Source organism: Ceratotherium simum, unplaced genomic scaffold (assembly GCF_057802395.1).
Source record: "Ceratotherium simum simum isolate JZ-2026a unplaced genomic scaffold, ASM5780239v1 HiC_scaffold_43, whole genome shotgun sequence".
In the NCBI taxonomy this organism is placed as follows: domain Eukaryota; kingdom Metazoa; phylum Chordata; class Mammalia; order Perissodactyla; family Rhinocerotidae; genus Ceratotherium; species Ceratotherium simum.
The window spans coordinates 2,218,898-2,242,250 of NW_028261259.1; the positions used below are offsets into that span (position 1 = coordinate 2,218,898).

General features: G+C 39.3%; 2 protein-coding genes across 2 annotated transcripts in view; one reads left to right on the forward strand and one right to left on the reverse strand.

Moving 5' to 3' along the window:
* The window catches only part of LOC147911374 (5'-3' exoribonuclease 2-like), a 171,690-nt gene that overhangs the window by 22,414 nt on the left and 125,923 nt on the right, over positions 1 to 23,353 (reverse strand). The gene's annotated exons all lie outside the window — the stretch shown is intronic.
* The window catches only part of LOC147911375 (uncharacterized), a 70,124-nt gene that overhangs the window by 12,737 nt on the left and 34,034 nt on the right, over positions 1 to 23,353 (forward strand). Inside the window, exon 3 of the mRNA XM_087428005.1 lies at positions 1,068 to 2,080. Coding sequence (XP_087284131.1) covers positions 1,068 to 2,080 — 1,013 coding nt within the window. The remainder of the gene's footprint in view (positions 1 to 1,067; positions 2,081 to 23,353) is intronic.

Below are 23,353 nucleotides of genomic sequence, written 5' to 3' on the forward strand. Positions count from 1 at the left end.
TCTAGAATACTGTTAATGTAAGGAGAACCGGGAGACAAGACGGCAGGCTTTTGACAAAAATCACAACTGAAAATGGAGCTTAAATAGTTTGGAGCATGAAAAGACAAAGAATTCAAAGATCAGTGTGTGTGTGTGCGTGTGCGTGTGTGTGTGTGTGTTATGAAGCTTCTCCTGTCGCCACCTCCCCTTACCCCTCATCTAGCTGGTGACTGACTCGAAGCCTTCTGATAAAAGCGCAGTATGTGACTCTTACTAGTTGGCATTCTCCGCTGGAGACCAGCCTCACACAGGGGTGACCCCGTGATGCACGAAAGGCTATTTAATGCCCCGGCGAAGTGGTTTGGGGACCAAGGTTTTATTATGCTTCGGGGATGAGAGTTGTGATCTCACATCCCTGATTTAGAGCCACTTAGGGCTCCGACAGCTCCACCCCGGTGTTCTGGAGGAAAATATTCCTTCACGCTCTCTGCCTGATCCGAAAGCGACACAGCTTCCCGATGTTCCGCCTGGGAGGTGGTTCAATCTTTAGAAATTGCCCGAGAAGCCTGTCCATCTGCTGGGGTGCCTGGCTTTCTGGAACCGATAAGGAGGAGCTTGGCTTTTAATCTGAGTAACTTGAGGATTTTCTATTTGTCACTTAAAATCGCCGCTTAACTCAAAACAAGAGACACATGCTCTGGCTTTTGTAGACACTGGGAAAATCCGTGCGACGAAGCACGGTCTAGAAATTCCGGATTTAATTTCCCCGGGAGAGAGTAAATATTTTTCTACTTGGTGCTGGGCAGTCGGCTCAAGTGATCTGCCTTCCAATAGGGTGTGTGGGAGAGGGGGTGGTGGGACTTGGGCTGGCCCCCGCCAACCAGTAGCTGTTCCTGCTAACTCCCAGAAGGCGAGTTTCCACCTGTGCCACCTCCTCTACCCCTTCTTTCCTCCTTCTCTCCCGCCCTTGGACCCAGGTGCTGGTCCCGGGTGAGCTCCCCGACCCCCACCGCCCGGCCCCGCCGCTCTCTATGTAGGAGAAGGGAGCTGCAACGTCACGGCCGAAAAGTCCCCGAGGACTCAGTTAGTGGCACGGGCATCTGGGGGCAACAAAAGGGCAGTTTGGCCTTTTGAACCGGGGCGAGGCTGGGCGGGCAGCGGGAAGCGAGAGCCGCATCACGAGGGCGACAGAAACGCCGCGAGGAAGTGGCGGTCCGGGGGGGCCCCGGCGCGCACCACCCCTGCGTCTGCTCCCTATTGGCGGGGTGGCCCCGGGGCGGAGCCCCGCGGAAGCCCCGCCCCGTGGAGGGCGCCCGGACCGCGGCGCGCGCCCCCGCGCGGAGTTCCCGAGCCCGGCTCCGGCTCCGACCCGGTCCTGCAGCGCCTCTAGGCTGCGGATCCGCGCTCCAACCACCTGCTCGGCCCGCGTCCTGGGAAGCGGGGAGGAGAGAGGAGGGAGCAGGAGGCGGGGGGAGGAGGAGAGAGGCCGCTTACACACGCCTCCAGTCCCTCCACTCAGAGCAGCCCGGAGACCGCTGCCGCCGCCGCTGCTGTCGCTGCCGCCGCTGCTGTCGCTGGCACCGCTGCTGCCACCTGAGGAGACCGCCTGGACCCCTGTTGCCACCCCCGGCGATTCCTTCCTAGCACCGGGCTTTTTCTGCACACTGCCACTACCATTCATATTATTATTCCAAGAAAAGGAGAATAACAGACCTGCCAAAAAGAACCACGTACACCTTCCGGAATTACTCCAGTGTCTCCCGCGAAGAGAGGGTCGCCGGTCCCGGCAGGAGCAGCCGAAGGGGCCAGGGGCGGTGTTGGAGGGGAGGAAGGAGGAGTTGGGGCGCTGCGTGGTGGAAAGTTGCGTGCGGCGGAGACCCAAGGGGCAGCGCCACAGCCCAGGGGGCGGTGTGTCCGGAGCAGCCGCTGTCCCTGCGTCCCGACCCGCGAGCGCGCGGGCAGCGCGGGGCCGGGGACGACGCCCCCTCCTGCGGCGCGGACTCTGCCGGTGGCCCCCGACGAGGAGGAATATGGCATCGCAGGCTGCCCCCTCCTGCCGTCTGGTTCTGCCTCTGGATCGCAGCCGCTGTCCTCAGGCCAGGTGAGTAGGGGCCTGGGGCAGCCCAGGCCGACCTGGGCCGGGGCAGTTTCCCAGGTCCCCCGGCCCGGGCCTTGCTCCCCGGGGCGGTGCGCCCAGGCGCGCGGGGGAGGTCAGAGGGCGGCGGTGCGCGCACAGAGCTGGCCCCGGGTTCAGTCACCTCTGCCGCACATCTGGGCTCAGCCGGTTGGCTCAAGTTTGGGCAGCCTGGGGGCCCTGGGTAGATCTCCACGAACTTTGGGTGCGGCCGGGGTCGGGGCTCCAGGGCCCGCGGGCAAGGTTCGTCCGGCTGTGTCCCTTTCCCCCTGCGCCTCCCGCCTGGGCGGCGAGCTCTCGCCCTCAGCCAGTCGCTCCCGTCTCTGGGTAATCACAGTCCAAGTCACTGCGCTCTGGGCAGCCTTCTTTTCGCTTAGCTCTCGGAGGCAGTAACTGCCTGCACTTTTTCGTGCTGAAGCCCCTGGTAACTTCCCTTTGGAATGAGGAGAAGAAGGGATGGGAGGGGTAGCAGAGAAAGGGAGGACTTGAATCACTCCCTTAAAAACCTACTAAAGCTTAAATCGCGGTTGAACGCCCCCTCCCCCATTGTCTGGGTGGGTAGTGAGTGCAGGGGTGATGGCAGCGAGGAACGCAGTCTGCACTGGGGTTAGCGCCCAGGTTTGTGAGACCTTAGTGAGGGGTTTGTGGGAGTATTTCAGGATCTATGATTTCATCTCAGTTCTCGGTTCTGTACTGGGTCTCAGAAGAAACCGATGCAAAAGCCCCGGCAACTAAAATATCTCGCCGGGAATCCCTTTCCTGCCCCTGGGGACGTCCCCTGTCCCCAGGCGCTGTCATCCTGAGACCCGCCGGGCGGCTGACACGAGTTGGTCCTAACAGGGCGTTCTGCGTGCTCGCCGTCACTTAGAGCAGCAGGTTCATTTTATCGCTAGACTTGAGGATTTTTTGGAATTGTGTTCGCCCTTTGAAGTTTTGATCTCTAGCTGTTCGTAGACATTTACAAGTAAAACTCCTACTTCCTGTTATTTGGCTGTTTGTTCTCTTACCCTTTTCTTTAGTTTTTATTAAAGAAAAACTCACTTTCTTTTCGCATCTTTTAATTTCTGCACATCCCTTAAGTTGTTGGCAAGCTGAGGCCAAAGAAGAGGTTTGGAAGCCTCTGGATGTCTCCCAGGAAAAGGGGCCAAGTGGGGCTGGGGGCTCGAGCCTGATGCTCACCTGTGTTTGTGAGCTGCCGCTGCCGTGTGGGTGGGGGGTGGTGCGGGGGAGGCGGGTGCCGGGGCCCCATCTCTTCGTTGAAGTTACGTTTCTGGGTGAAGTAATGAGCTCACCTGCTGTTCTGTGGCTAGAGAAAGAGGCGTCTGTGACAAATCTCCGGCTCTGGGGCGGGGACTGTGAAACGAGAGTGGAGCCGGGTTTAAAGCAGGTGGGGTGGAGTGAGAACACCCGGGAGGTGAGAAGGGGAGACCCCCTTGGGTTTGGCACAGTGTGGATTTGACTTTTTCACGACCCCAGTGTCTGCTGTGGGAAGGAAGGGCACTCACTGTGGAGCGGGCCGGGAGAGGAGGGAGGACGGGGGTGAGGTAGTTCGTTGAATGCAAAGATCCACACGCCCACAGTCGGTTTTCAGTTTAACCCTCTCGCCACGGAGAGTCATCTCACCTACCCCCCTCCCCGGGACCACACGCACGCGCCCGCTTTCCTGTGCCGTGCGGTCGCCCTGGAATTTATTTTCAGTTGGGCCACCTCGGAGGACAGGTTTTTCCGCATATTTAACTGCTAAAAAGGGAGAGGTTACGCTTTCAGACCTCCTTCGCTGCGCCGCCAGCTTGCGTTTCTAGCCGGCATGGAGCTGCGCGCTTTCGGCGAGCGGGGAGCATTCGGAACCACGGCTGATCCCGGGGTCAGAAGCCTCAGACCTTCCGATCAGTGGTTTCCTTGAATTTACCGGGCTGGCATACGAGCAAAATTCTCGGTGCAGTGTCAATGTGTTTTAAAAGAAAGGATTATGGTACTAAAAGCGCCATGTCCAGACTCAGAGCGCCAGTCCGGGACCGCAAGTGCGCCTCCTTCGGAGCCCTCTGCGTAGACGAGCCCGGTGGGGATGTGGTGCCAAGGGCGGCTTAGTCAAAGGGACTGACTGACTTCCCCGCCTGCCGCCCTTCATTTCCGGAGCAGTTTTAACCGTGTGCCCAGACCTAGAGGACAAAAATTCGAGTTCGTGAAACTGCTCCTGCAGGTCTTTTGGTCTGTAGTCGCTCCATAGTCATTGATATACTTTAGGCGTGGCATGTTACCTGTTTTGAAGGGACGGGAGAAAATATATGAACCGCGAAAACCGAATTGAGAGATAAAGGCAATGAAGTGTGTGCTCAGCAGTCCAGGGAGCAAGCATCTCATTATTCTTGTAGAAAGAGCGTCAACCTGTGGTGACATTTTGTATTGCTTTAAAAAAGGCTTTCCTTGATTATTTACAAGGAGGTAGGGCCCTGCAGTTAACTGTTTCTTGACTTGGATCAACTGTGTGCCCCCCTCTCTGGAATTTTTCTTAATTGCTCACTGATATAAGGTTCATTCGAAGACATAAGCACACTTAAAGCTTTTTTTCAGTGGGATTTTATGTTCAGAATGTATCAGTTTACCTCAACAGGCCTTGGGAAAAGCATCAACTCAAATAATGTCCTTTCAGACCACCTGATCTGGGACTATTAAAATTTATTAATTTAAAAACTGCAAACTGCTTAGTAGCCAGTAAGTATTGCTTTTTCCTTGATGATTTATTCAATCCAATAGCAATTTACAATTTAATGGGGTTCTGTTTTCAGTAAGCTGCTTTTGTAGGCTTGGCTCAGGCTCTTGAGCAAGTCATTTCACCATTTTGGGCTTCAGCTTTCTCATGTATGAGTAAAACAGGGGACTAAGGATCTACCCTCTGAGATCTCCTTAGCTCAAAGCTCTGTTTCTAACAACCTAAGGTAAAAAGCTGATGTGGGCAAACCAGAGTCATTTTACAATTGTATTTTTCTAATGCTTTCAGATAGTCTGGATGGACACTATTCATATAAATTAATAATATTACTAGAGAAATGTCAGTGGACCTCAATTGCTAATTTTCTGTCTTTTTTTTCTTATTTTATAAACTGATTATAATATCTTGTGCTTACTCCTCCAGGTCTGAATAGAGCTATTCAAAAAATATGTGGTGGAGAGGAATTAGTTTCCCACTGGAAAAAGAGACTCCAATAGTAGGAAGGGTTTTTAGGTCTCAAAAAACCCCATTAGTGTAACCCATCCTTCCTGGAAGCCTGCCTCTATTTAAAGTGCATATGTAGTTCCTAGGATAAATTGTAAATTATGGTTTATGCCAATATGTTCATGTGACAAAGACTCATATGTCCACCCTAAAGATGTTCCTAAACAAAGAAATTGATTTGCACCATGGTTGTAAGTGAAATACAGTAGGAAATAGGAAATACTAATGCTTTCCTGTTGTTTTCAAATCTATAGAAATCCAAAATATTTTAATAACTAAATTCCAAACTTTTTGGAAAATTCAAACCAACTTTTCTTTTTAAATAGAAATTTGGAAGAGAATGCTTGCTACTGTTGACCTATTAAAAGGAAGAAAATCAATAAATATTTACTTTAATAGTCTTCAGTGTTACTAGAAAATTCTTTATACTGGAGTCAGTACTCATGTGTTCAGTTTTTAGCTATGTCAAGTAACTAAAAGTTATTTGGGAAAGTTACTTTTGTGCTCCTTTTTATTTCCCATCTGTAACATTTTCTCCCTATGTAATGCATGGTTCTGATTTTGGCAAGATTAGTAATTCTCTTGCTCAGCATTTTGAATTTTTCAAGTAAAACATGCTATATTAATTAAGACTTTTTATTATGTTATTCATAAAATAACACTCTTTAAGTTATTCTACTTAATTATCACTGACCATTTTATTAAAAGCAGGCAAAAATGTTTCTTTTCTTTTTTTCTCTCCTTTTTCTTTTTCTTTCTCAGCTTTTCAAGCCACTAAACATAGACCTTTGTAAAACTGAGCGTTATCTAAGTTGTTTTACTTGGTGTAAGGTGGCAGCATTTTGTCATATAGTATTTTAAATGCTTTATGATCACCTTGTCTTATATTCCCAAACACACCTTTTCTGTTCTGGCCATTTATTTCACATAAAACATCATCAAAGAGTTCTAGCTCTCTGAAGCTATTAACTCAAGTAGACACATGCATTATATATCCAAAATATGTAGGAGAGCAATTGAGGTGCAGCTGTGATGAAAAAGTCTCTGTGCCTCTGTGTATACATAGAAACTTAAATTTAACTCCTCTCCAAGTGTTAATTTTATTCTTCATTGTTAGGTTTTCACAAAGACCCATCTCATTTCTTACACGTGAATGTATGTGGCTTATTAAGAAATGAGCTAACTCACTGGAATGCTAAAGAAGGTTTTCTTGGGAGTGGTGGGTGATGAATTAATATTTATTTTATTATTGCTTTTGGATATCAGCTCCTTTTTATTTTCAACAAGAAATGAAAAAGACCAGAAAAATGTCCATCTATATTTCTTATTCCTTTTTTTATTAGGGCAGAATTTTCCCTTCCCAATGGAGAGCAAAGTCAAGACTAAAATATATCTTTTATATTTAAGAAGAGGATATTATAGGCTATTTGATAAGGTTAAATCCTATGGTTATTATAAGTATCCCTATAGTGTACAAAGTATTATCATATATTTGGAGTTAGTGATATTTTCATCCAGCTAATTTCTCTGTTTTAATAACAAAATTTATATTCCCTCCTTATTATTGGATGGAAGATCATATATATTTCAGCTGGGACTAGTTCCAAATGTGCTGTGGTATTCAGTAATTGTTTTATGGTAACCTATTATCATAGCCCATTATTGTAGTGCAGTTCCAAGAATGAAATTAGCTTTTAGGGCTTCCTCTCCTATTTATCCAGTCAGTTGTCAATTATCCATTCCATTCAAGGGGAAATCAGAGCTGTGATCAATCCGAAACAGTTTCTAATGAAAGGATTACTTAATTTGACTTTGAGTTGAGGTACTTCAATGAACATGCCTATGTCTGATCTTCTAAGAATTCAAAGTATTGCAAGATAATAAAACTAATAGATTAGTCAGAAATTAGACAGATGTCCAGCTTCTCTGGCCTACTTCCCCTTTTTCTTCCCCCCCTTAAAACTCTCTCCTCTATCACTCCATGACCCATACATCCTGGTGTATCCAAGATAGTCCTGGTTTATGCCTGATGCCCTCATTCAATTATTAATGGTACCTTATTTCACTCTCAAAAGTGCAGTTTGGATGACAAATTATATGTTCATCATAATTATTAATGACTTGCCCCTCTATATGTCTGTCTTAGAGTACTTAACTGTAAGACATGCATTCCTCATCCTGATGAAGTGCATATTTCTAACCTTTTTTATTTAAGTATCAGCTACAGTGAAATATCAACAAGGGGTTATATACTCCTTTAATGTAAAGTATAAGAGGGAGACAAGGTTATAGCCTGGAACCCCAGAATGTTGTAGTGGGTATGGAACATTAAGGATCTCATGGTTTGGAATGGAAACCCAATTGACCTTAGATGCCAAGAGAATAATGGTGTTTGAAATTCACCTGGGAACCATACTGAATATGGCGTTATCTAGGGAAGGCCTATTTCAATCTGATCCTGAAATCCTTTCTCAGCCAATTGCACAAGTCCCATCCTGTTCTTCTCTAAGGTTTCTCAGTAGCTCCACTATCAATTTGGATGTAGAAAAAAAATTACCAGGGATGTCTATAAAATTGAAGGAAGCCCTCAAGTCTTTTTGTACGTGAAGCTACAGTTTTATCAGTTAGAAATGGTGACCTGACTTGGGGCAGCCAACAACATGTCTAGGACAGTTCATATCAAGACTGACCATTCCTAATTAAGCACCCATGTGCTATTTGGTTAGTTATCTCTGAGTGTCTCAGGTACTCAGAAAACCCCAAAAGTGGATGGAGATAAGGAAAGGTGAGAGCGTATCATTGAAGCACATAAGGTAAAGGATGCCATAGTTTTGTCTTCATTAATAGGGCAGAAGGAAGGGAGAGGACATTGGCCACTGTGACTAAAACCCTTATCAGTATATTCCCAAGGATTTTCCCTAATGGTTGGGAGGTTTCCGGATATGGAATCTACCTAGCTCCAAATTAAGCAAAAAACATAAAAAGCAGTCTAGCTACTTTTACTATATTTTTGAACCACAGTGTATCCGTTAACTATGCTGCATAATACAGTATTCCAAAACATAGTGGTTTAAAATAGTAACCATTTCATGTAGTTCATTATTTTGCAGGCTGGCAATTTAGTTTGGACAGTTGGGTGTTTCTCTGATTTTAGCTGGATGTCTTCATTCTGCTGTAGTTGCTGTGGGTCTGCCCAGGGATCTTCGCTTCTGGGAGTTGGCTGGTTGTTGTTCAGGGAAAATTGGCTCTTCTCCATGGTCTTTCATTTTCTAATAGGCTTCCCTAGGCTTGTGCTTTTGGTGGAAGCAGGGTTCTGAGAGAAAGCAGAAGCATACAAGGCTTCTGGCAAACTATCACTTATGCCACATTCTGTTGGTGAAGACAAGTCCCAAGCCCAGTTCCAATTCAAAGCTGGGGAAATCATCTCCACCTATTGAATGGAGAAGCTAAAAACACTTTGCAAAAGGTGTGGATAAAGGCCAGGAGAGAGAAATAGGACCCATTTTGCGATCAGCCTACCTCGCACAATAATAGTGGGGGATGTGGCAGCAGCAAGGACCTTTACTGCAGATCCTTAGCACCATGTTCACAATTTACCACCATCTTCTTCTAGATCTTTTGGCAAGAAATATGACAGATTATAGAGGCTCAAGCAGTGTCCAATAAGAATACTGTTTCCTTCTGCTCAAACCTTACCTTCACTGGAATAAAATTATGGAAAGTTCAATGTGTGTGTCGGGGGGGGTGCAGAGAAAGAGAGAGATTGATTTTGAAGGGTTAAAGGCATGCAATTCATGGTCAGAAGCTAAAATGTGATAGAAGAGGGGTTGTTGGAAAAATGAGAAGGTGCCTTAGACATTCATCTTGTTCAGGTCTCTTATTTGACAGCTGAGATAGATGAAGTCACAGGTTAAGAGAGTACCTAAAATTCAATAGCAAATTAGCCACAGTTTTTAGAGATGACAATGTTCTTAGTTTCATTTACGCCTAGACTCATAGAGTCAAGGCTTGGAAGCTATAAAGAACCTTAAAATTACTTACCTACTTGCCTAGGGTCACATTGTTGGCCAATCCAAGATTAAAACTCATGTGAATTAACCATTCAACATATATAACAGCATTCAGTAAATATTATTGAGTGCTCAATATGTGCAAAGCACTGTGCTTGTTGCTGGGGACACTGCAATAGACTAGCTACTAGACAGTTAAGGCCCTGTCATGCCAAGAAATTATGTTCTGTCTGGGAAACAGACATCAATCAACTAATTATATAATTGTTTGCTAGAAGTTCTACTAAGTACTACAAGGACAAATAAAGAGCATTTTACATCAGAGTGGCCAGATTGGGTCTGGAGTTTAGGAAAAACTTAGAAAGATTCCTCCAGGAAGTGATATCTGAGGTATGTGCTGAGGAATAATCAAGCACAAGATATGCATGGAGAGAATGGCGTCAGTGAAGACACTAAGGTGGGAAGGAACATGGCTTCTCACTCCTGGAAGTGGCCAGGAATTCCTTGAATTTGTTCAAATACTTTCCTGTAATTTTCCTAATTTACTTACCAGTTGTGGGGTTAGAAGAGGATCTCTTTGATCTTATTCAAATACTCACACACTAGCAAATATTTGTATATACACTTCCCCCCTTTAAAACAATCAAGTGGGAACATACTATGCACATGATTTTGTACCTTTCCTTTTTCACTTAGCAGTATATTTTGGAGATTAAGAGACTATCTCATATCAGCACATATAGCTCTACAGTTTTTAACATGGTGTATTGGATTTTATCGTATGCGCCGTAATTAATTTAACCATTTCACCAGTTCTTGGAAATGTAGATTGTTTTCAATCTTTTCTATTACAAACAACACAGCAGTGAACATCCTAATACATATTCTTGCCCATATGTGCAATTACATTGGCAGGAAAATGTCCTGGAAGTGAAATTGCTGAGTTAGAGAATATGTGTATTTTTCATTTAGAAAGAAATTCTAAAATTACTGTTCAAAGAGTATACACTGTATTATGTGTTTGAAAGTTGCTAAGAGAGTAGATCTTAAAAGTTCTCATCACAAGAGAAAAAATTTTTGTAACTACGTGAGGTAACGGATGTTAACTAAACTTATTGTGGTGATCATTTCACAATATGTACATGTATCAAATCATGAAGTTGTATACCTAAAACTAATACAATGTTATATGTCAATTATATCTCAAAAATAAAAGAGTATCTACCTTTAAAAAATCTCAACAAAAGTATATGAGGATGCCCCTTCCTCATATTTCCTCTATAACTCTGTACTATTAATTGAACTTTTTTTTTTTTAAATCAGGATAATAGATTGGTTCTTATTTATTTAAAGCCTATGGGAAAAGTGAAAATTATAGGAGTAATAGGCACACACCCTCACATGTAAGGCAAAAGGTATAGATGGATTGGCGCCTAACTTTATTATACATGAGATGGAGCCAAAAATGGGGGAAATAGTACATTTATCATGAATTATTATCATTGCTCTTTCCACATAAGACGGCTAACTTTTGGAATATAAACTGTAATTGTAAGCTATATTTTCTTCCATTTGGGAAGATTCATACCCTGTGGGATCAGATTAACTGAAGCAGTGGATTAAGAGGTTGCTACATGTGAGCCTTAAGAGTCGTTAATATTGTTTTTCATTACACAAATGGTTTCCAAATATTTGTGTTAGTTCATTGTAGGCACAATATACATTGTGTGCATGGTCTAAGTAATGCCATTTTGTAAACCCTGTGTAATAGGTCTTACTAAAGAGACTTCAGTTATTCTTAAGTAAACCATATTTTGAACAATTCTTCCAAAGTTTGTTTTAATAGGCTCATCAAAATAGATTATGAGCTGATAAAAAGTACCATCTTCTGTAAATTTATAAAAAACATCAGTACCATTAAATATGTTTCACCCTGTAATTTTTGGGCCTATTATGGCCCTATTATGGAAAGTAGGAGTAAAATGTATTTTTATAGCCACTTTTATGTAGAAAAACCATAACAATATGTATGTGAAGAGTTTTCAAGAAGTATATGCTGAAGATATACTTTTTAAACAAGGCAACAAATATTCATAATGGAGTTATATTGGTATGCGCATACTGTAATTTCTTGAATAAAGCAGTTTCTGCCTAGCATTTAGTTTTAATGTTCAAACTTGTGGCATTTATACTTTATTCTGTAAGCATTTTCTCTACCTGATGATAGGTATGACATTCCAAGAGAAATGTTTATGTTGGTTATAAGACATAGGTTTTAGATTTTCGCAAAGATGGGCATGGCTTTAAATATGAATACTGCTGTTGCCATCAGATCTAAGAGTAGAATGTAATACATATTTGGATTTACCCTGTTGGATTAATCCCCTAACAACCCAACCCCAAAGGATGGTAATCTAGTCCTCAAATAGAAATTTTCTTTTAGAAATGACTGTTTAGTATGAGATAAAATTGCTTTTCTTATCATACTAGAATGTCAAATAAGTATCTGTTTATTAAAACAAATCCTGCATCTGCTCAGCTGTTTTTCTCTTTGATGATAAGAAATATGTCTCTTTCCTAACATAAATGATAAAACAGTAAAAAGAGTAGAGTTTCAGGGTATGATTTAGAGGTCATCATTTTTTAGAATTGATCTGAAATATTTGATTAGAAAGTATCTGAATTGTCTGAGTAGTGACTTTTTGTAGACAATATGGCTATACCTCCATGATATTAAAAAAATAATAATTCTCTGCTTAATTTTTATAGATTGTCATTGCTCCCAGATTTCACATACTGTCAGTATATAGCACAGATTCCATTGCACAAGAGCTCAAGAGCTTGGGTTATGGGTCAGAGCATTAGTTTGATTTCTAGCTATTGTCTCTATTTTCTCATTTGTAAAATGAGCATAACTGTACTACCAAGTTCATTTGATATGACTATTTGAAAAGGTAATGAGTGTATAGTGCATTTCTCAGTGCCTGGCACACAGTGGATCCTCAACCACTAATAATTATTATGAATCATATTTTTCAGTAATCATAATATTATAATGTGGATTTATTCATATCAGAAAAATATGTGAAATACCCTCTTTTACTGATTGGAAGATATATTTCCATTCCATTTAGGTGCATTTTTGGGGTGCCATAACAAAATTGGAATTCATATTCTTATTAGGATATTTCATAGTCCCAATGTCTGTCAAGTAACTTTTCAGTTTTATCAACTCAAGGAAAACACAAATTGAAAATTACAGCGTTAAAATGTAACTTCTGCAAACAAAAACCATTGAGAATAAAAGAAGACATGTTCTAAAATTATAAGGACATATGTAATGTACAACATTATTCTTAGAAATTGATATTGTATATGTGCTTCTATAATTTGAAAGATACTAGACCTTAGAAAGAGAAAAAATGTATAATTATTAAAATGTAGTCATTTTGATGATAAAATTAGGCTTTTAAATACAAGGCACATTTCTCGACTATAATTCAGTAGAGGGAGCTCCACTACTTTCCTTTTATGAGTGCTGTAGGAGGCTTCTATTTATTATGATTTTTCTCTAATTTAATAGTGAAATTATTTAAATCTACAATTTTAAAATTAATGCTATTTTGGAAATTAAACAATATCCTCCTTTTATTAATGGGATTCAAAAAAATGCTTCTACAGATAATATATGTTTTAAAACTGTAGTTCTTAGTTCTTTGTACCCTTTGGATAATAAATTGCCAGAAGAAGTTAAGGTAGATATACTCTTGAGAAGCATACTTGACTCTAATATAGCAAGGTATCAAAGGAGAACAAAGTTTATTTCCAATGGTAAAATAATGAATTTTGTGTGTGTGTGTGTGTGTGTGTGTGTGTGTGAGGAAGATTAGCCCTGAGCTAACATCCGTTGCCAATCCTCCTCTTTTTTTGCTAAGGGAGATTGGCCCTGGGCTAACATCTGTGTCCATCTTCCTCTACTTTATATGGGACACCGCCACAGCATGGCTTGACAAGCCGTGTGTAGATCCGTGCTTGGGATCTGAACCTGCGAACCCCAGGTCGCTGAAGTGGAGCTCTCGAACTTAATTAACCGATGTGCCACTGGGCTGGCCCCAATGAATATTTGTGATATTATTTTTATGGTACCTATTAAATGAAAACAGTTATATATTTGAATAGGAGAGGAAAAGTAGCTAGTATTTTTCTCAATTACTCTGCCAGATTTTTAACCAAATGATTATAGATTTCTATATGGAAATAGTCTATACGCACATCTTTTCCTTTTTTTCATTTTCCTAAATATTCCCTTAATTTAGATATTGCAATTATATTTTCAATCTGAGTTGATATCCTTCACCTGTGTGACCCTAACCCTAATTTATCAGGTTCACTTTTGTCATGAAGTACTCTACCATTTGATTTTTAAGATCTTTGCAGCTTAAAAATTCTAAGATTCAAAGTTATACATGAATTAAGAAAACTTTGTATGGGTTTGAATTGATGGTAATCAATAACTTTTACTTGAGGTCCAATTAAGAAAAAAAATTTTAAATGATGATCGCCACTTATTTTTTATTTTAAATGACAATGATTTTATTGAGTTCCACAGAAAATTGTGTAATCCCATGCATTAGACCTCCTAATTTATTACTAAAATGCTGTCCGTTAAAGAAATGGCCCAGTTCTCTGGCCGTATTTAAGAATCTCCAACACAGAGACGGCTTTTAAACAGTTCATATTGAAATTAGATATTTGCTCTTGTGGCCGTGCTAAGAGGGCAGCCTGGGGATTGAGGCTGATGGCTTGTTCATTACAATTTTAAGCATTCTCTAAAGTAAGTGCTCATTTTATTGTGTTTACTTTCCGTTATAGATTAGAGTTTGAGAATGTGGCTCCTGGAGCCAAAGTGTCTGGTTTTGAAACCTGTGTCTCCACTCTCCACCCTCCCAGCCAGATGACACTGGGCAAATCCGTGCAATAAGGATAACAGTACCTATCTCTTCGGGTGTGAAGGTTAAATAAATTAATACACGTAAAGCTCATTCAATAGTGTGATTGTCAAATGATAAACTCTCCATAAATTGTTAGTGTTGTTCCAGTATTTAATCTGAGTTAATCTTTCCGCCCTCTCCAAACTATGATTATAAACCCAATTTACTCCTATGACTACATAAAGAAGAGAGGTCCCAGGTTGCTCAAAATTATAACATTGCCAGCTGTAGCTGCTCCCTATGCCACCTTATTCTTCTCCTCTAGAAATGGAATATGAGTGGGAGTGATGTCATTTATTGGGCAAAACCTTGAATCCAGTTACTTTAAAAAACAAGTTATTCACAAACTCATGACATTATCCATGAATTATTAGTATCATGTTCACTGTAATACAGTTCTCATCTGATAATGAAACATCATTGCATTGCAATCCTGAGGTTAATATCTAAATTTAAAGGTAAATTTAAAGCTAAAACGAGACACCTTGCAGACTGGAGCTCACAATGTCTGAGAGCATATTGTTGTTTCAGGTCATGTGTGTAAGTTGGTCATAGGTAACTCAGGAGTCTGAAAGTATGTGTGTTTAAAAGACAGATTTATGGGGACTCTAGATTCAGAGTAAAATAGAGCATGGTGACATAGCATTTTAAGGAAGTGAAAAAAATAAACAATAGTCTAACAGATTTCCCAAACCGGTCTAGCCTTCCTCCAATCTCTTCCCCTCTACCTTCCAAATGATATCAGATATGAAGAGAATCTTGTAACCGCTCTGCTTAAAATACTCCAATGGCTCCCTGTTAGAGTAAAGATAAAATACAAACTTCTTAGCACAGCATTTAAGATGGTACTTATATTTCTCAACACAGTCTTTCTTGGAATTCCATGCTCCAGCCATACTTAGAAGTGTACCATGCCCTTCTTGTTGCCTGGATTGTTATTCATGTCACTGTCTTATTCTAGAACTCTCTCCTTTCCACCATCTGCCAACACCCTCCCTTTGCCTGAATAACTGGTATCCTCATCCTTCAGAACACAGTTTAGATGCCATCTCCTCCAGAAATTCTCCCCTGATCTCCCTCCAGTGTCTGTCCTCTGTGGTTCCAGAGCTCAGTTCACTTCTTGCCTGTTGCCTGTTTATTCTTGTCACTCTTCCCTTAGAAGACATAGCAGGGGCTGTGTCTTCCTAATCTCTTTTGCACTCAGTGTCTACTGGTATATAATATATCCCCGGTACAAATATAATGATTGAATAAATGGATTAGTCACAATTAGAAATCTTAATTACTAATGAAACCTATTTAAAATTGCAACATATATTCACATATGAATAAAAACATCTATATTGAGACAGTTTTTCATTTGCTTTTAGAAATTTAATTAGAGAATGATAAATCTCCTGAATTATGTTTTTTAAACAAAACAAAACAGTGTTTGCCATATTCTACCCAAGCTATGCAAATGAAGTATTAAAAGAATGGAATAAAGTTAGTATAATTTTTCTTCCAGGTGTCAGTCCAGGTTAACATAAAATAAAAACTTTGATAACTGTATTCTTACAAAGCTTCCATAGACACTGAATGTTAAATGTAAGATCATCCAGAGAAATATAGAAATTTATTTAAATTAATTTATTTTTAAAACTGTAGGTTTTTCTAGGCTAATTGTAGGAATTCATTCTCAAAAGGCAGTAAATGACTGGTAATATTTTTATTTCTTCTGTTTTTAATTTTTAGATTAAACCTGTGGATCAGAGCATTTTTCTGAATGTGGCAAAAATAGTATAGAAAAGATTTCATGAGAAAATTGATATCATGCAGGCAATATTTAATATATTTGTACCACAAAAAATACATGTGTATTGTGGGCCATGCCTTGAATGCTGTTAGCAATAAAATATTAGAGATAGTTTGGAGAAAACCTGGTGTTACTTTTGCAAAAGGATTTTCTATTGAAGAATTTTGAAAATGCAGGCAGAAACCTAAGAAAAATTAATGAAAGAAATGGAACGATTTTATTTTTACTGAAAAATAACCTTGTGCTCTTGAAACTAACATATTTTAAGAAACAGGCCATTACTGATAAAAAAAAATCAGTACAGAATTGGATTTATCACAGTATCTAATTATTTGATGATATTTGATAGCTGAAAACTTAATAGTTTTAAGTCTGTCTGATGACTCTTCTCTGGGCAAAATAATCTTAATTCCTATAAATTTTTACTTAAAGCCTTTTTTATAAGCCTTGATTTATTTCCTTGCTTTACTTTGTATCCTTCCCAGTTATTCTGAATTTTAACTTTTACAACCTGGGATAGTCAAATTGTCTCCTGTATTCCTGCCCAGGAGTTCTAAAATTTTTCTAATATGTTATAAGAGTACTTGTCCAGATAAACCAATATGAATCCAGCACGTTGTCACTGACAGCTCCCATTTATTGAAAACTTGCTATGCTACATGCACAGTAGTACTTTACAAAAGAATGGCCAATATATTTGTAAAACCAATTTTAAGTTTAACAACAATGTATTTTTTGAATTACAAAATTTAATCTCACTTTCAGCCTTTTCAATAGGACTTTGAATGTACTATAGCATAAGTATCAAAAGGTAGTCAGGGTAAAGGTATTATCAAATAAAAGCCAGGTAAATTGGACTTTCTCTTCCTTTAAATACATAAATCTGGTTGGGCCATATCAGTGATCTGTCAAGTCTGGATTAATAATATAGCCTACATAACAATTTTTTAAAAAATCTCTTCTACTTGAAAAAATGTTACCCATTCCTGTGGATTCTTGGATTCTTGGCATCTAATATAGGTTTCGTATTAACAATGTTGTGACCCAACAAAATAATCTTCCTACAAACATGTAAGACAATGTGTAAATAACAGAGCTCTCAATTTTCCATGGAAACAGAATCCAGGGTTAACGTGGTGAAATAATTTTCATCATTAACAAGCCTTATTTTATGCTATGCAAATAGGTATAAAAGTTAAGTTTTATGTAAAAAGATGTGATCACAGGAAATGTGAGTGTTCTGTAAAAACTGTAGAGGGCAAGTGATGCTTAAGGGGGCAGCTGGCACTGCTAAGGGAGGTACAGAAGGGAATGAAGGGACCTCTCTACAGAGAGCAAAGAAGGACAAGACCTGGAAGCTAGCGTGAAAGGGAAATTGCTGTTTAAAAAAAGATATTGCCACAGGTTATTTATGTGGCCCAGTAGCATGGTACTATAGAACAATTTTGCTTTTTTTGCTTCACTGAGCTACCTAGTTGATAGTACATTCTAGTAATTCCAAATTTGAATCTCTCCTCTCGATAACTAACAATCAATTTCTTATCTTGAAAGGGGAAGAATAATGGCTAGAAAGAAACTTCTTGAGAGAAATTTTGATGCAAAGCTTTCTTGAAATCCAGAGAATTATTGACCAAATTTAGCAGTGCCTGTCAAATTCTACAATAGCAGAATGTGAATTCATGGTTCTTTATTAGAGTTTAGGAATCTGAATGGTATTCGGTTGCTTAATTCTATAGATAAACTGAAGTTAAGCAATGCTAGGAAATATCATTTAATAGTAAAATTACATAAACATACAAGGTACCTCTTGGTTTCCAACTGAGCATATCTGTGTATACTCAGATCTGTGGTGAGTGCTGGAGGCCTGTCGTTACGGGTTCAGTTTCATACCTGAATCAACGAGAATCTAGCAAGACAGTGTTTTTAAAACAACCCCCCCACAGATGGATGGAACGTATGTTGTTGATATACTACTGAATGACCTGCTCTAAACCCAGGGGTCAGTGGGCCCGAGATAAGACTGGAGCATTGAGCTTCTGCTTCCCTCCCCTGGAAGAGTGGGGCGGGGGCTGGAAGAGAGTTGACCTCCCAAGTTTAAAGAGGAAGTTAAAATAAGAGACAAGAGTACAACAGTGTGATGAGTGGGATTACTCAAATTCTGAAAAAGGAAATCTGATAGGTGAACAAGTCTGAAGGGAGAAGAAATGGATACTAGAAAAGCAGAATTAGAAAGATGAAAATCAACCAGTGAAATATCTTTGGTCAGAACAGGTGCGTCTACATCTGTTTGGCATCAACCACACAATGGTTCATGCATGGGCCAACTAAATAGGAATATGCAAGGCCAGCATAAACTGCAGATTTGGTTCTAGTTATGGGTCCTCCCTTCATTTGTTCATAAATAGAGCCTAATTAAATCCATTCTCATTGGCTAGGCACGTTATTCCCCGTGGCCCCTACCCCTAGACGTTAGACCCTGCTTCCTGACAGCTTAGACTTGGCCCATCACCATATTAAAGTCAATATACATATTCAGTTGCTTTCTTAGTGAGTTGTGATGTTTTTTCTTTAAAAAATTAAAATTGGGTGGAAAGGTATATTATATTTTTTCTTATCAAGTTAAGCACATCTATGAGAAGCATGCCTATTTGTACACAAAGCCCTAAATCAGGAACTACCAAATAACTAGCATCATTATATTCCTTTTTTGTATTCCAAGTACCGTCTCCAACGTTTGGAATGCTATCCTTCTGAACTTAATTCTTCATCGTGAAAACAAACATCATAAGTAGTACGAGCAAGTTACCCAATAAACATTATTTTTTCAGTAGTTTCAGTCTAACTCTGGTTAATATCATATTAAGTGTTTATAATATTTCTAATTGACAGGTTTTGAGTTATATCCCCTCTTTTTACCCCAGGTCATTTTCTAAATAGAAATTTAGAGATTTCTCCATAGGAGAAATGGAATAACTGAAGAGTAGTGATGTTTTCCACAGCAGTATGACACAGCAAAACAGGCTGAGTTTGCTACAGGAATGGCAGGCGGAAATAAAAATAAAGTAAACAGTCCTCCCCACCCACAAAAAAACCAAGAAACCATCAAACAAAGCCCAGAAACACTTCAAACATAAGATCATCTTTTACTTTACTTGTTTGTTGGTTATTTACTTTGCCTTCTGGAAATATTCCACAATCTATTAGCTTTTTCTCTTTAGATGTTTGCAGCATACAGAATGTACTACTAACTTTTAAAAAATGGCATTGATTCTCACACCAGAACCAGTGTGTACTTGTTAACCACATAACTATGTTGTTAAATATAATTGCTTCACACATAATAAAATAAAATGAAAAAGAAGTTAAGAAAACGGGCCCCATGCAAACAGGGCATACACTCCCCCCACTTCATTACTTAGTGATTAAACTAGAAAACATTGAATTGTGAGTGTTCGTTTATCATTGTCGAATCAATAACAATAACCAGGATCATTGTTGGGTTAATAACAGTGACCAGGAACTTTCCTCCTTGGTGAGGCCTAACTGCTAGTGCTCAATGGCAGAGTGATGTGGAAGCCTGGAGAGGGAACGTGAGCCCCAGGTTTCAGTTCTGCCTTTGTCAGCAGCCCTGGGATTTTGGTTCATCACTTCGTATTTCTGTTCTTCCTTTGCTTGTTCAATGACGATATTAGGCTGAAACTGAGGGGGGCTTCCTTCCACGTGATTGTGAGTGTTGTATCATTTTATTCCACTGCCAAATAAGAATGATCTTGCGTTGTCTTTTTTCGTATTATTTGTTCTTCTTTTGTCCTCATCAGTATGCCAACTAAGAGCTAGCCATGTAACATTTCACAGATTGACATGTCCAGTCACGGTGGACCATAGATAAAATAACTGAGCCATAGAAATAAAAAACACAATATAGGCAAGCATGAACAGTATGAAACTGTGATCGACAAGGAGGGATACAACTTCTCCCCTACTCAACACTGAACAAACTTCATGGGAGTACAGTGTTATATTTCATTTCAGTTTCTATATTTTAAATAAAGGTATAGAGAAGTTGGATTTGGTTCAGAGAAAGACAATAAAATTGATTAAACATTATAGAGTAGAGGTCCTGTGAGGAAGGGCTAAGGTCTGGAGAAGGAAGGGGTAAAGGGTGAATTAATAGCCATGATGAGAACACTGATCCACGATTCCCTGTCTCCACAGACAGCTGTCCCACAACAATAATAATGAAACAGGATTCAACTGCTGAAAGAAAAAGCCAGTCCTTGACTTTGAATTTGCTAATGTTGGGGAAGACTCGGACACCACTATCCCGGATAGTGTTACAAAACGGTATAGCCACTTGTCTGTCTGGTGTGTTTTATATGTACTCCGTACCTCAGGTGGAGATTTTCTGATGTCTCTTTCAACTTGGAGATCAGTATGAAATGATAATAAATTTGGTGATAAATGCTTCATTTTTCTTATCTGTAAAGTGATAGGAAGAAACTGTAACTTAAGATTCCTCCTGGTTCAAATTGTCAATGATTTTTGAGTGTTGGGATGTTGTTCCTGAACCTTAGCTTAATATTTGATTATAGAAACATCCTTCTAGAAAACTTATTTTAGGTTAAGAAACCAGACTTTCTTTCTTTTTCTTTTAAAATGTTAAATGGGTTGTCTTTTGAACTTAATAATTAGATTCCAAATAGTTCTACCAACACCCTGTGGATCTTTAGCTCTCAAGAGCTCAAAGCCCTGAAGCTTTACAGTCAAGATTTAGAGACTAAATATTAAGGATTTTGTGAAAGAAAAGAGGAAAAGTTGCCCACTTAAGCAACTTGTTCCTTATGTAATGTCTCTAGGTCAATTTTGTTATCTGTAAAATGAAAAGAAGAACAGTAATTATATCAGAAGTTTGTTGAAACAGCTAAGTGAGATAATCCTTGGAAAGTGATTAGCAAAGCGAATGGCAGTAGCACAGGCTTCAGAAATGTTAGCTATTATTATTAATACTGCCATTATTGTCAACATCCTAAACCGAATGTTTTAATATACCGTACCTTCTAAGAAAAAGTTCAAATATGACACATATTCAAATATAACAGAAAAGAGGAAAAAATTTCCACGTGAAGTCGAAAATTATCCCACGACAGTTTTCTTTATCCTTATTTATTAAAAATATAAAGATCAGTAGTAAGAAAAAAAAGGTAGCGAACAATGTGTATGCTATGCTCGTGTGCATAAAAGTGGATATGTATTTAAACAGATGCAATTACTTAACTTGCTTGTATATATATAGAATTGTTTCCGGAAAAAAAAATACAAGCACCTTTAATCATGGCTATCTTTTAAAAGGAAGACATGGGGTATGAGAGAGGAGGGAAGCTTTTTTTTTTTTTTAACTGCATACTTTTTCATATGATTTGAATATTTATAATGTGTGTGTATTATTTTTAAATAAACTACTAGTGCGAAGATTACTGTAACAATGGTGCTACTACCAAAACTGTAGAAGAGACACTTCTCGAGTAGTAATTTACTTATTTTGAATTGAGAAATTAGGACATTAAATTAGATATAGTGTTTTCCACAATTATGAAATTTTAGAATAACAATTATACTCATTTTTATATATTTCTTGCTTCTCTTTCTCTTCCTTAGGTACATGAAAGTTTTCTGATTTATTACAATAAAGCTACAAACATATCCGAATTAAGATGATCCTTCATTTTTACTGGCATTTTAAAAAAATACTAGTCCACACTGAACTTTAAATCATGTTTAAAATGAGATTGCAGAGTTTGCTTGTTGATAGGTGTTTTGAAGTGATTTACAAACATAAAATTGTAAGCCAATGTGATGACTGCTCAAGATTGCTCAAACGTATAGTTAACAAATTCACACCTGTGATCACAGGCAAGCGAGTATGAGAAGAAAACATACAATAAGAGGAATTTAAATTCTGTATCAGTAATAATTTTCTGACACCAAAGGTTGTTGAACCACATTTAATGGAATGGATTATTTTAGAAGCTTGTGGCATAGTAGCCTTGGAGAAATGTTTCCCAAATTCTTGGGATCCCAATAATTAGGCCATGATCAAATTCACTTGTGAAATGGGGCATACATATACTCACTCTTAGAATTCATGATACAAATAAGCTTTGCTAATTACTGATGTAAAAAAATTTGCTTAACATTTTTTATAATCTGGTTTCTGACTTGAGACACTTGGAGAACCAATGTTTAGGAAATGTTACTCTAGTCATATTTACAAATAAAATACATTATATAAATATATTATACAAATGAAACATATTATTCAGATTTGGGATTATTTGATTTCTGGTATCTTCTAGACTATTTTTCTGCATTATAAATAAGAATATAACAATAGAAGAACAAAATAAAAGAAATCTGTTCATTTCTATGAATCTGCGTGTAAGATTTCTGCATGATTTGGAATTTATATAATCCAAATTTTAACTTTAAGCTCACCTAAATATGGGTAATTTTCAATTTGGGGAAGTAGTCAATAATAATTGTATCATTGTTATAGTTTGGCTGATATGTTGAATATTTAGCACCTCGTAAATGGAAGCTAGAGGCCTCAGGGATTTTCAAGGATATAACCTTACTACACAGAATATAGAAGAACTGTATTACCAAATTATTTTTATCAATTGTAGAAAATTTCAAAAGATACATATCTATAAGTAAAAGATGTTTGTTATTCTAATTTAAGGACTGTTTAGAGAAGTGGAAGAATATAAATCTCTTCATTGGGAGTTCACTGGAGGAAGTTAGCAGGGCTAAATTATCCCATTACAGTTTTAGACAGAGTTTTCACCCTCCTAGAAATCTTTGCAACATCAAGATTGATTCTTTTGGGGGCCAGCCCCGTAGCTTAGCGGTTAAGTGCTCGCTCTGCTACTGGAGGCCCGGGTTCGGATCCCGGGCACGCACCAAAGCACCGCTTGTCCGGCCATGCTGAGGCCGTGTCTCACATACAGCCACTAGAAGGATGTGCAACTATGACATACAACTATCTACTGGGGCTTTGGGGAGGAAAAAAAAGGAGGAGGATTGGCAATAGATGTTAGCTCAGAACCGGTCTTCCTCAGCAAAAAGAGAAGGATTGACATGGATGTTAGCTCAGGGCTGATCTTCCTCACAGAAAAAAAAAAAAAAAGGTTGGTTCTTTTTTGAGTATAGGTTTGTACAAAACATATTTAT